Here is a 15,000-nt window from a genome sequence, read left to right as displayed (position 1 = left end):
AGAGACGAAGCTCCGCCCCTTCGTGACGTCGAGCCCCAGGATTGGCCAGCCGTGCCCGACAGCTCTGACGCCGCGGCGTCCGTCTGCGAGGCGCCCCGAGTAAACAACCAAACACATAGAATATAATTGATATAAGCCAAAATGCCTAAGAAGACGAAAGCAGCGGCTACGCAAGAGGAAGTCACGCCGTCTCTTTCATCGACGTCGTCACCAGAAGCAGAATATATCCATGGATATACTATCGCAAATGATGGAAATATGGCGGCAAGAGGCGGAAGAGAGGAAACAGACGGAAAAACAACGTCGACAAAAGGACGAGGAACGACGACGAGAGGAAGATCGCCGACGCCAAGAGGAAGACAGGCGAAGACAGGAGGAAGACAGACGTAGAAGAGAGGGCGACGAGCAGAAAAGGAAGGCTGAGGAACAACGATTCTTACAGCTGTTTGCTACCCTCACCACGTCTCCTACTCCCCCGCAGACTGTAGGACCACAGCCTGCAGTCGCCACGGACCTTCCGACTTCGGCGCCTTTGTCAGGTACTCCAGCACTGAATACTTCAGTCCAGCCTCCCCCACCCCTCGCCCGAGACGTTACTTTGCGGTCGTACAAAGAGTGGAGACAACGGTGGGATGACTATGCCGTCATGATTGACCTGCATAACCTGCCTCAGCATAAGCAATTAATACACTTACGTGCGTGCTTATCTGCTGACACGAGAGGAACACTGGAACACAGTTTAGGAGTGTCTCCAGCTTCAGATTTGCCTCTGATGGATGTCCTCCAGCGAATCCAAGCCTTCGTTCGCGACCAAAAGAATGAGGCTTTACGACATCTCACATTTTCCCAATGCAGGCAGGCCCACAATGAGAAATGTACAGATTTTTATGTGCGCCTAAAGCAAGCTGCAGATGATGTGGACCTGTGTAAAGGACATAGCAATGCTTGTATCGAGACCCAAATCAAGCATGCCATCTTAATAGGTGTTCAAGATGAAGAGACCAAACAACGGCTGTTAGAGATGAAGTCCGACGCCACCCTTGAGGACGTAATAACTGTGTGTAGGTCTCGTGAGGCTGCCGAGTCCACCACACAAGAACTACGCCCATTGCAACCAGCTACACGTGCAGTGTCTGTTTATAAGCAGAAAAAGCGGCGAGCTGCTAGGGGTAGCGGTAAAGAACCCCACCGAAAAGCCACCAATCGCCCTCCCAAGTCTCCACAACCACAGCCAAAAGAACTTTGTGACCAATGTGGATAAAGGTCACATGTCAAGAAGAAGTGTCCTGCTTCTACTAGCACCTGCCGTACCTGTGGCAAAGAAGGTCACTTTGCCAGCCGTTGTAAGTCAACAAAGAAAAAGATGCCATCACCACAAGGGAATGTTCTCTCAGTTTCCCATGCTTCACACAGCATAGCCAAAGTCTGTGCTGTTGAAACTGAATCCTGTGTAGGCCCGGGATCTCCAACAATTAGACTGTTAGTGCAGTCAGGAGACTCTTCAGCATATAGCGACACAGGATCTGATATAACTGTGATGGATGTTACCCTTTTCAAGTCTCTAGGATTACCAACAGACAATCTGGTATCTACAGACTTCGGTCTGCATAATCCTGATGGATCGCAAATGAACAGCACTGTCCTTGGATCATCATATGCTAGCATGACGTCACCATACAGGGTTGGATAAATGTGTTGAGTTCGTTACCACGACCTCTGCTGTCTTGGAGCCACACACAACAGTTACAAATTATCCCCAAAGACTACCCACGACAGATCCAAGACAGACGGCATGGCAAACGCTTTCCCAGTAAAAACCTGAAAACAGTTCAGCCTGCAGAGGTAGCAAGAAATGTTTCAACTTCCAGAGATATGTCTGATCACCATTCTGTGCCACCCCAGGAGGCCACATGCCACCAGCCACCCCCATCTCTACCATCACAACAGATCCCTTTACATCCACCAAGACCTCCTCCACTCTCTGCATCCCCTGATGAGGTGAAGAAGTTTTTCCTCCGAGAATTTTCAGACGTTCTCATGACGAAGGAAGATTTCCGACAGGGTACGAAGCTCAAGGAGATGTGTGGACCCCCTATGAGGATCTTCGTAAAGGAAAATGCCAAACCATTTGCTCTGCACACGCCCCGAGTCATTCCCCTTGCCTTGCGGGATGACATTAAGAGAGAGTTGGACTCCATGGTTGCTCAGGGTATCATTACTCCTGCAGGTGATGAACCATCACAATGGTGTCACCCCTTAGTGGCTGTAGCCAAGCCTAATGGAGGTGTCAGGATAACTGTTGACCTAACCAAACTCAACAGTCAAGTGCTCCACCCTGCCCATCCCTCACCGACGCCTCATGATGCTGTACGTCGTATCAACCCTAAGGCGCGGTTCTTTTCCACCTTGGATGCCTTATATGGCTATTGGCAGATAACTTTAGAGGAGCAAGATCAACATTTAACAACATTCATCACCCCTTGTGGCCGCTTCCGATTTGGTCGTGGACCCATGGGCTTTGTGGCCACAGGTGATGAGTACGGCCGTCGAGGTGACATAGCACTTGACGGAGTGCAGCAGTGTGTAAAGGTGGTAGACAACGTCCTTCTATGGGATGAGGACTATGCATCCCACCTAAAGCGAGTACAGGAAGTTCTCATGAGATGCCGTGCACATGGCATTACCGTGAATGCAGACAAGTTTGTACATGCAGTCCCAGAAGTGTCATTCTGTGGATATACCCTGTCAGGGAATGGAATTGCAGCTGAGGAAGAGAATGTCCGTGCCATAGCTGAATTCCCAAAGCCAGCTAACCTGACTGACCTCAGATCATTTATGGGCTTGTTGAACCAACTGGCTGAGTTCACCCCTGCAATTGCCGAGTCTGCTGATGTTTTACGCCCCCTCATGAGTCCCAAGCGTGCCTTCATATGGACTCCTGATCATGATGTATCATTCAGCCATGTGAAGAAAGCTCTATCATAACCACCTGTTCTCGCCCATTTCGACGCAGCACTCAAAACTATACTTCAGACAGATGCTTCCCGCCTGTATGGTGTAGGCTATGCACTGTTGCAAGAACATAAGCCTGGAGAATGGCGATTAGTGCAATGTGGTTCCCGATTTCTTGCAGACGTGGAGACGAGATATGCCACAGTTGAGATGGAATTAGTGGCTGTCGTATGGGCTATGATTAAGTGCAAATATTACCTGCTTGGTTTGCCCCACTTTACTTTGATGACAGACCATAGACCTCTGGTGCCCATACTTAACTCGTACACATTAGATGCTATTGATAACCCCCCGACTACAACGCCTGAAAGAGAAGATAGCAAGTTATGTCTTCACAGCTACGTGACGTAAAGAAAAGGAACTAGCAATCCCAGATGCCCTTTCCCGTGGTCCAGTGGATTCACTGTCCCCTGAAGATATCGCTCTTAGTGATGACACACGTCACTATGTCAGATGTGTAGTCACTCAGCGTATGGCCACTCTGAGTGCAGTATCAGGGACAATACAGTCAAGTGACTTGGTGCTTGATAAGATGCGAGCAGCAGCACGTGAAGATTTGGTATATGTCAAGCTCCTCGACAAAGTGACTCATGGTTTCCCTGCCAATTGTGACAATTTGGACTCTGACCTACTCCCATATTGGAAGGAACGTGACAATTTGTACCACGATGAGGACCTCATCCTTTTGGGATCCCGCATTGTAGTTCCTTCTACCCTTCGCTGAGAAGTGTTGGCTCGCCTACATGACAGTCACCTTGGCGTGGAAGCCACAAAGCGTCGTGCCCGACAGACTGTATGGTGGCCTGGTATCAATTCAGATACCACAAATGCAGTCAGATCATGTTAGCCTTGCCAAGTACTTCTTCCAAGTCAGCAACAGGAGCCCATGATGACAGAGGAAGCACCCACCAAACCCTTTGAGTCTGTGTCAGCAGATTTTTTCAGTGCAGCGGGGAAGTCTTTCCTTGTGTACGTTGACCGACTCTCAGGATGGCCTGTGATAGCATGCTGTGGCACTGACACTATAGCTGCCGCCACTATTAGTTTCTTCAGAAGATTCTTCCGTGACCTAGGAATCCCTCTTCGGCTACGCACTGATGGTGGACCTCAGTTTTCGAGCCGAGATTTTAACGACTTTCTGTGTCGATGGGGTGTTCGCCATGATACATCCTCTCCCCATTATCCACAGAGTAATGGTCATGCAGAAGCTGCAGTGAAGGCAGTGAAACACCTAATTATGAAGGTCGCCCCTTCTGGTATCCTGAATGAAGCTTTTGACCGTGGATTGTTGGAACTCCGTAATACACCAAGTCAGGATGGCCGTTCCCCTGCACAAGTTTTGTTTGGCCACCCTCTACGTTCCTGTGTTCCAGCCCACAGCTCATCTTTTGCTCCAGAATGGCAAGCAAAGACAGAAGAATGTGATCGCCGTGCAGCTATGAGGACGCAAGCTGCTAAGGCATTGTACATCTCGCACGCCAAACCATTACAGCCACTGCAGATTGGATCGCAAGTCCGAATACAAGATCCTGTCTTCAAGCGATGGAATAAAGTAGCTGTAGTTATGGGACTTGGCCGGAGCCGCGACTACCTTCTCCGGACGCCTTCAGGACGAGTGCTTTGGAGAAATCGTCGGTTCCTTCGCGTTGTGCCCATTCCACCCCGTGCACCTGTGGAGGACTAGTGTGAGGATGTCCCTGACCGCGCAACCCGAGATTCTCCTTGCCCGTTCATAGGCTTATGAACGTGAGGAGGGGGGGGAGATGTGTGTATATATGTGTATCATATCAGTGAACGAACTGTGTAATGAACAATGATATGGCAACGCTGTTATTGTTTTAGACAGAAGCCATTCGCACTGTCACCATGGTACGAGACGGATGTACGTCAGTTCAGACCCTTGTGTATCTAATCTCTCCTGTCAATAATCACCAAAGGATTTACGCGAGTTTATCTATCCACACTAATAGACATTCTGTGGACATCCCACACCACATTACTGTCATTACATTGCCATTATTACTATCATTATCAATCATTATTATTATATCTTTATTTTATTATTTTCATTATGACTACTACTAAAATTAATTAATATTATTTCTGTTATTAGCATAGTAGTAGTACTGCTATTCTTATTATCATTATTGCTGTTGTGTTTTGTTGTTAAACCATTATTATTATTATATTATTATTATTATTATTTATTATTATTTTTCATTTTATCACTTATTTATTATTATTACTTTTTTTTCATTTTATCATTATATATTGCTCGTGTATCATTATTAACATCATTTTCATTATCATTTTCATTCATCATTATTATTATTATGATGATGATGATGGTTGATTGATGAATGATGTTGATGAAGAATGATGATTATAATTTTTATCATTAATATTATTATTATCATGATTACTACTATTATTATTCATTATTTTCAATTAATATTGTTTATTTTTATCATTATTTGTATTATTATTAATAATTATTAATATTATTATTATTATGTATTATTATTATCATTATTATTTTTTCTAATCGTCATTATCATATCACCATCATTGTTGTTAATTTAATCATTACCATTACTATTACTGCTATCATTATTGTGACTATTACTTGTGTGTATATATGTGTATTCTCAGGTGAACGATCTGTGTATAGACAATGATATGGGGAATCACTGTTTTTGTTTTCGACAGAAGCCAGTCGCAATGTCACCATGTACGAGACGGATGTACGTCATCCCAGCACCCTTTGTATATATCTCTCCTGTCCAATATACACCAAAGGATTTTAACGCGAGTTTATCTATCCACATCTTGATAGACATCTGTGGAACATCCCACACCCACATGGCGCAGGGGCTTTCTGTGAAAAGACAGTGGAAGAGAGGAACCGGCAGGGTGACCCGCGATTGCACAGCCTCGTGTTCAGTGGCTACCCCATTGTGAAGTGTCTGATGACTTGTGTGGTGTTAGTGAAGTGGCAGTGATCTCTTATGCGTATAGGTGAGCGGAATACAGCTGTCATTTAATTCCACCGCATTTTTGGCATTTTGGCCAGAGCTACGTTCTACACCACCACGCCTCCTGTCGCAGCTTCACTGCCAAGAGACGAAGCTCCGCCCCTATCGTGACGTCCGAGCCCCCAGGATATGCCAGCCGTGCCCGACAGCACTGACGTATGACCAACGCGGCGTCCGTCTGCGAGGCGCCCCAGTAAACAGACCAAACACATAGATATAATTGATGAAATAATAAAAAATTTGGGGGAAAAAGACCAAAAATGCCTATAATATATAATGGAAATGTTAACCTTGTAGCAGCGGCTACGCAAGAGGAAGTCACGAGCCGTCTCTTTCATCGACGGTCGATCACCAGAAGGCATGAATATATCCATGGATATAATATCGCAAATGAATGAAAAATGGCGGCAAGAGGCGGATAAAAATGGGGTTTAACAGACGAAAAACAAACGTCGACAAAGGACGATGAACGACGACGAGAGAAGATCGCCGACGCCAAGAGGAAGACAGGCGAAGACAAGGAGGAAGACAGACGTAGAAAGAGGGCGACGAGCGAAAAGGAAGGCGAGAAACAACGATTCTTACAGCCTGTTTGCTACCACTCACCACGTCTCCTACTCCCGCAACTGTAGAGACCCACAGCCTGCAGTCGCCACGGACCTTCCGACTTCGCGCCGTTGTCAGTACTCCACACTGAATACTAAGTCCCAGCCTCCCCCACCCCTCGCCCGAGACGTTACTTTGCGGTCCGTACAAAAGAGTGGAGACAACGGTGGATGACTATGCCGTCATGATATACCTGCATAAACCTGCCTCACATAAGCAATTAATACACCTTACGTGGCCGGGCGTATTCCCCCCTCTGAGTAAATCCAGTAGGAAATGTATTCCCTTCTGGGGGGGGAGTAGACACAAAACATGGGGGTATGATTGAGAGGGGGTCTCTCACCCCCCTCAATAGGCGCCCATTCAGATTTGTGGGGCACAATCAACCCCGGGATTGAGGGGGAAAAAATGGGCCCCCGCCCTCAGTCACCCCTCCTGATAGCGGCCGAAAATTTAGCAACAAGCCTCCCATTCCCCACCCGCCAATTACCCCCATAAAATGAATGTGGGGGGCCTTACGACATTCTCCCTCATCATGGGTTTGGTGCGCCCACCCCACAAATAAGACCGAAGCAGGGACCCTCTATAAACATCAGGAAAAATGTTACAGACTTTTATTAAATGGGTGAACAACCGGGACCCACCAACGCCACCTCGAAAAAAAGACAAAAGCAGACACACCAGGCAGATGATGTGTTTCACACAAACCAGATTGTTATTTTCAAAGTAACAAGATTTTACAATTAAACAAATCCGGGGAAGTGCACAAATTTTTGACACAAACACACATATATATAGCACACAATACGATTCACACAGACCATCTACTCAATTAATAGGTTACACCTATAGTCATTATAATGTGTTCAATATGCAAACGGCTGGGGTATAGGAATAATACAGTCTAGGTCCGCGGATTAGTCACCACCCTTGAGGACGTAAAACTGTGTGTAGGTCTCCGTGAGGCTGGGGGGACCACTCCTCGCTGAGTCCACCACACAAGTACCAGCTCCACGTGCACGGGGCTCACCCCGCCCTGTTTATAATACCGTCAAAGTAAAGATAAATAAAAAAGAGCGGCGAGCTGCTAGGGGTAGCGTAAAAGAACCCCACCGAAAAGGCACCAATCGCCCTCACCAGTCTCGCACAACCAAAGCCAAAGGAACTTTGTGACCAATGTGGATAAAGTCACATGTCAAAAGGACGTGTCCTGCTTCTAACGAGCACCTTGCCGTATCCTGTGGCAAAGAAGTCAACTTTGCCAGCCGTTGTAAGTAAACATAGAAAAAGATGCCCCATCACCACAAGGGAATGTTCTCTCAGTTTCCCATGCTTCACACAGCATACCAAAGTCTGTGCTGTGAAACATGGGAAAAAAAATCCTGTGTAGGCCCGGATCTCCAACAATTAAGACTGTTAGTGCAGTCAGGAGACTCTTCCAGCAATATAGCGACACAGGATCTGATATTACTGTGATGGATGTTACCCTTATTCCAGTCCCTAGGTTACCAACAGACAATCTGGTATCATACAAGACTTCGGTCTGCATATCCTGATGGTTCGCAAATGAACAGCACTGTCCTTGGATCATCATATGCTAGCAATGACTGTCACCATAGCAGGGTTGATAAATGGTTGAAGTTCTTACCACGCACCTCTGCTGTCTTGGAGCAACACCAACAGTTATCAAATTATCCCCAAAGACTAACCCACGACCAGACCCAAGACAGACTGCATGGCAAAACGCTTTCCAGTAAAAACCTGAAAAACAGTTTCAGACCTGCAGAAGGTAGCAAGAAATGTTTCAACTTCCAAGAGATAGGTCCTGGATCACCATTGCTGTGCGACCCCAGGAGGCCACATGCCACCAGCCACCCCCTATCTCTATCGCATCACAACAAACCCTTTTACATCCACCAAGACCTTCCTCCACTCTCTTACTCTGCATCCCCTGATGAGGTGAAGAAGTTTTTCCCTCCCGAGAAATTTTCAGACGTTTCCATGACGAAGGAAGATTCCGACAGGGTACGAAGCTAAGGAGATGTGTGGACCCCAATGAGATCTTCGTAAAGGAAAATGCCAAACCATTGCTCTGCTCACGCCCCGAGTCATTCCCCTTGCCTTGCGGTGACATTAAGAGAGAGTTGGACCTCCTTGGTTCTCAGGGTATCATTACTCCTGCAGGTGATGAACCATCACAATGGTGTCACCCCTTAGTGGCTTGTAGCCAAGCCTAATGGAGGTGTCAGATAACTGTTTGATCTAACCCAACACTCAACAGTCAAGGTGCTCCACCCAGCCCAGCCCCTTACACCGACGCCAGTCATGATGCTGTACGTCCGATCACAAACCTAAGGCCGGTTCGTTCCACCATTGGATGCCTTATATGGCAGTGCAGATAACTTTAGAGGTGCACAGATCAACATTTAACAACATTCATCACCCCTTGTGGCCGCTTCCGATTGGTCGTGGACCTCATGGGCTTTGTGGCCAACAGGATGAAGAGTACAGGCCGCGAGGTGACATAGCACTTGACGGAGTGCAGCAGTGTGTAAAGGTGGTAGACAACGTCCTTCTAATGGATGAGACTATGCATCCCACCTAAAGCGAGTACAGGAAGTTCTCATGAAGATGCCGTGCACAGGCTTAGGGGCCGTAATGCAGACAAGTTTGTACAAATGCAGTCCCAGAAGTGTCATTCTGTGGATATACCCTGTCAGGGAATGGAAAATTTGCAGGCTGAGGAAGAGAATTCCGTGCGCATAGCTAATTCCCAAAGACCAGCTAACCGACTGACCTCAGATTCATTTTATGGGCCTTGTTGAACCAACTGGCATGAGTTCACCCCTCAATTGCCGAGTCTGCTGATGTTTTACGGCCCCCATCATAGTCCCAAGCGTGCCTTCCATATGAACTTCCTGATCATGATGTAATCATTCAGCATGTGAAGAAACTCTAATCATAACCACCTGTCTCGCCATCCATTCGACGCTGCACTCAAAACTAGACTTCAACAGAGATGCTTCCGCCTGTTATGGGAGGCTATGCCTGTTGCAAGAACATAAGCCTGGAGAATGGCGATTAGTGCAAGGGATCCCGATTTCTGCAGACGTGAGACGAGATAGTGCCACAGTTGAGATGGGAATTAGTGGCTGTCAATGGCTATGATTAAGTGCAAATATTACCTGCTTGTTTGCCCACTTTACTTTGAATGACAGACCATAGACCTCTGGTGCCCATACTTAACATCGTACACATTAGATGCTATTGATAACCCCCCGACCAACAACGCCTGAAAGAGAAGATAGCAAGTTATGTCTTCACAGCTACGTGACGTAAAGAAAAGGAAAAGCAATCCCAGATGCCCTTTGTCCCGTGTCCAGTGGATCACTGTCCCCTGAAGATATCGCCTCCTTTAGTGATGACACCACGTTTCACTATGTTCAGATGTGTAGTCACTCAGCGTAATGGCCACTCTGAGTGCAGTATCAGGGACAATACAGTCAAGTGACTTGTGCTTGATAAGAAGCGAGCAGCAGCAAGCACTGAAGATAGTATAATGTCAAGCTCCTCGACAAGTGAACTCATGTTCCCTGCCCCCTGCCAATAGTGACAATTTGGACCTCTGACCTACTCCCATATTGGAAGGAACGTGAACAATTTGTACCACGATGAGGACCTCATCCTTTTGGGAACCCCGCATTGTATTCCTTCTAACCCTTCGCCTGAAATGTTGCTCGCCTAAAAAACAAAAAAACATGACAGTACACCTTGGCGTGGAGCCACAAAGCGTCCGTGCGACAGACGTGTATGGTGGCCTGGTATCATTCAGATACCACAAATGCAGTCAATTATGTTAGCCTTGCCAAGCTACATCTTCCAAGTCAGCACCGAAGCCCAGATACAGAGGAGACAGCACCCACCCAAACCCTTATGAGTCTGTTCACAAGATTTTTTCAGTGCAGCGGGGAAGTCTTTCCTTGTGTACGTTGAACCGACTCTCAGGATGCCTGTTTGAAGCATGCTGTGGCACTGCCACTATAGCTGCCGCCACTATTAGTTTTCTTCAGAAGATTTCTTCCGTGAGCCTTAGGAATCCCTCTTCGGCTACGCACTGATGGTGGAACCTCAGTTTTCGAGCCGAGATTTTAACGACTTTCTGTGCTCCGATGGGGTGTTTCGCCCATGATACAATCCTCTCCCCATTATCCACAAGTAAATGGTCATGTGTGTATATATGTGTATCATATCAGTGAACGAACTGTGTAATGAACAATGATATGGCAACACTGTTATTGTTTTAGACAGAAGCCAGTCGCACTGTCACCATGGTACGAGACGGATGTACGTCAGCCCAGACCCTTGTGTATATAATCTCTCCTGTCAATATATCACCAAAGGATTTACGCGAGTTTATCTATCCACATCTGATAGACATTCTGTGGACATCCCACACCCACATGGCGCAGTGAGTTTCTGTGAAAAGACAGTGAAGAGAGGAACCGGCAGGGTGACCCAGCGATGCAGCAGCCTCGTGTTCAGTGGCTACCTCAATTTGTGAAGTGTCTGAGTGACTTGTGTGGTGTTAGTGAAGTGCAGTGATCTCTTATGGCGTATAGTGAGCAGGGAATACAGCTGTCATTTAATTCCCCCGCATTTTTGGTAATTTTGGCCAGAGCTACGTTCTACACCACCACGCCTCCTGTCTGCAGCTTCACTGCCAGAGAGACGAAGCTCCGCCCCTTCGTGACGTCGAGCCCCAGGATTGGCCAGCCGTGCCCGACAGCTCTGACGCCGCGGCGTCCGTCTGCGAGGCGCCCCGAGTAAACAACCAAACACATAGAATATAATTGATATAAGCCAAAATGCCTAAGAAGACGAAAGCAGCGGCTACGCAAGAGGAAGTCACGCCGTCTCTTTCATCGACGTCGTCACCAGAAGCAGAATATATCCATGGATATACTATCGCAAATGATGGAAATATGGCGGCAAGAGGCGGAAGAGAGGAAACAGACGGAAAAACAACGTCGACAAAAGGACGAGGAACGACGACGAGAGGAAGATCGCCGACGCCAAGAGGAAGACAGGCGAAGACAGGAGGAAGACAGACGTAGAAGAGAGGGCGACGAGCAGAAAAGGAAGGCTGAGGAACAACGATTCTTACAGCTGTTTGCTACCCTCACCACGTCTCCTACTCCCCCGCAGACTGTAGGACCACAGCCTGCAGTCGCCACGGACCTTCCGACTTCGGCGCCTTTGTCAGGTACTCCAGCACTGAATACTTCAGTCCAGCCTCCCCCACCCCTCGCCCGAGACGTTACTTTGCGGTCGTACAAAGAGTGGAGACAACGGTGGGATGACTATGCCGTCATGATTGACCTGCATAACCTGCCTCAGCATAAGCAATTAATACACTTACGTGCGTGCTTATCTGCTGACACGAGAGGAACACTGGAACACAGTTTAGGAGTGTCTCCAGCTTCAGATTTGCCTCTGATGGATGTCCTCCAGCGAATCCAAGCCTTCGTTCGCGACCAAAAGAATGAGGCTTTACGACATCTCACATTTTCCCAATGCAGGCAGGCCCACAATGAGAAATGTACAGATTTTTATGTGCGCCTAAAGCAAGCTGCAGATGATGTGGACCTGTGTAAAGGACATAGCAATGCTTGTATCGAGACCCAAATCAAGCATGCCATCTTAATAGGTGTTCAAGATGAAGAGACCAAACAACGGCTGTTAGAGATGAAGTCCGACGCCACCCTTGAGGACGTAATAACTGTGTGTAGGTCTCGTGAGGCTGCCGAGTCCACCACACAAGAACTACGCCCATTGCAACCAGCTACACGTGCAGTGTCTGTTTATAAGCAGAAAAAGCGGCGAGCTGCTAGGGGTAGCGGTAAAGAACCCCACCGAAAAGCCACCAATCGCCCTCCCAAGTCTCCACAACCACAGCCAAAAGAACTTTGTGACCAATGTGGATAAAGGTCACATGTCAAGAAGAAGTGTCCTGCTTCTACTAGCACCTGCCGTACCTGTGGCAAAGAAGGTCACTTTGCCAGCCGTTGTAAGTCAACAAAGAAAAAGATGCCATCACCACAAGGGAATGTTCTCTCAGTTTCCCATGCTTCACACAGCATAGCCAAAGTCTGCGCTGTTGAAACTGAATCCTGTGTAGGCCCGGGATCTCCAACAATTAGACTGTTAGTGCAGTCAGGAGACTCTTCAGCATATAGCGACACAGGATCTGATATAACTGTGATGGATGTTACCCTTTTCAAGTCTCTAGGATTACCAACAGACAATCTGGTATCTACAGACTTCGGTCTGCATAATCCTGATGGATCGCAAATGAACAGCACTGTCCTTGGATCATCATATGCTAGCATGACGTCACCATACAGGGTTGGATAAATGTGTTGAGTTCGTTACCACGACCTCTGCTGTCTTGGAGCCACACACAACAGTTACAAATTATCCCCAAAGACTACCCACGACAGATCCAAGACAGACGGCATGGCAAACGCTTTCCCAGTAAAAACCTGAAAACAGTTCAGCCTGCAGAGGTAGCAAGAAATGTTTCAACTTCCAGAGATATGTCTGATCACCATTCTGTGCCACCCCAGGAGGCCACATGCCACCAGCCACCCCCATCTCTACCATCACAACAGATCCCTTTACATCCACCAAGACCTCCTCCACTCTCTGCATCCCCTGATGAGGTGAAGAAGTTTTTCCTCCGAGAATTTTCAGACGTTCTCATGACGAAGGAAGATTTCCGACAGGGTACGAAGCTCAAGGAGATGTGTGGACCCCCTATGAGGATCTTCGTAAAGGAAAATGCCAAACCATTTGCTCTGCACACGCCCCGAGTCATTCCCCTTGCCTTGCGGGATGACATTAAGAGAGAGTTGGACTCCATGGTTGCTCAGGGTATCATTACTCCTGCAGGTGATGAACCATCACAATGGTGTCACCCCTTAGTGGCTGTAGCCAAGCCTAATGGAGGTGTCAGGATAACTGTTGACCTAACCAAACTCAACAGTCAAGTGCTCCGCCCTGCCCATCCCTCACCGACGCCTCATGATGCTGTACGTCGTATCAACCCTAAGGCGCGGTTCTTTTCCACCTTGGATGCCTTATATGGCTATTGGCAGATAACTTTAGAGGAGCAAGATCAACATTTAACAACATTCATCACCCCTTGTGGCCGCTTCCGATTTGGTCGTGGACCCATGGGCTTTGTGGCCACAGGTGATGAGTACGGCCGTCGAGGTGACATAGCACTTGACGGAGTGCAGCAGTGTGTAAAGGTGGTAGACAACGTCCTTCTATGGGATGAGGACTATGCATCCCACCTAAAGCGAGTACAGGAAGTTCTCATGAGATGCCGTGCACATGGCATTACCGTGAATGCAGACAAGTTTGTACATGCAGTCCCAGAAGTGTCATTCTGTGGATATACCCTGTCAGGGAATGGAATTGCAGCTGAGGAAGAGAATGTCCGTGCCATAGCTGAATTCCCAAAGCCAGCTAACCTGACTGACCTCAGATCATTTATGGGCTTGTTGAACCAACTGGCTGAGTTCACCCCTGCAATTGCCGAGTCTGCTGATGTTTTACGCCCCCTCATGAGTCCCAAGCGTGCCTTCATATGGACTCCTGATCATGATGCATCATTCAGCCATGTGAAGAAAGCTCTATCATAACCACCTGTTCTCGCCCATTTCGACGCAGCACTCAAAACTATACTTCAGACAGATGCTTCCCGCCTGTATGGTGTAGGCTATGCACTGTTGCAAGAACATAAGCCTGGAGAATGGCGATTAGTGCAATGTGGTTCCCGATTTCTTGCAGACGTGGAGACGAGATATGCCACAGTTGAGATGGAATTAGTGGCTGTCGTATGGGCTATGATTAAGTGCAAATATTACCTGCTTGGTTTGCCCCACTTTACTTTGATGACAGACCATAGACCTCTGGTGCCCATACTTAACTCGTACACATTAGATGCTATTGATAACCCCCGACTACAACGCCTGAAAGAGAAGATAGCAAGTTATGTCTTCACAGCTACGTGACGTAAAGAAAAGGAACTAGCAATCCCAGATGCCCTTTCCCGTGGTCCAGTGGATTCACTGTCCCCTGAAGATATCGCTCTTAGTGATGACACACGTCACTATGTCAGATGTGTAGTCACTCAGCGTATGGCCACTCTGAGTGCAGTATCAGGGACAATACAGTCAAGTGACTTGGTGCTTGATAAGATGCGAGCAGCAGCACGTGAAGATTTGGTATATGTCAAGCTCCTCGACAAAGTGACTCATGGTTTCCCTGCCAATTGTGA

General features: G+C 47.5%; 1 protein-coding gene across 1 annotated transcript; it reads left to right on the top strand.

The window, feature by feature from the left end:
- Positions 1-3,901: 3,901 nt before the first annotated feature.
- LOC125044468 lies at positions 3,902-4,696 on the top strand. The gene has a single exon (XM_047641157.1). It carries the CDS (start codon positions 3,902-3,904, stop codon positions 4,694-4,696), a length of 795 nt encoding a protein of 264 aa, XP_047497113.1.
- Positions 4,697-15,000: the final 10,304 nt, after the last annotated feature.

This window comes from Penaeus chinensis, chromosome 35, assembly GCF_019202785.1.
Source record: "Penaeus chinensis breed Huanghai No. 1 chromosome 35, ASM1920278v2, whole genome shotgun sequence".
Classification (NCBI taxonomy): Eukaryota; Metazoa; Arthropoda; class Malacostraca; order Decapoda; family Penaeidae; genus Penaeus; species Penaeus chinensis.
This window is presented reverse-complemented; position numbering and strand designations above follow the sequence as displayed.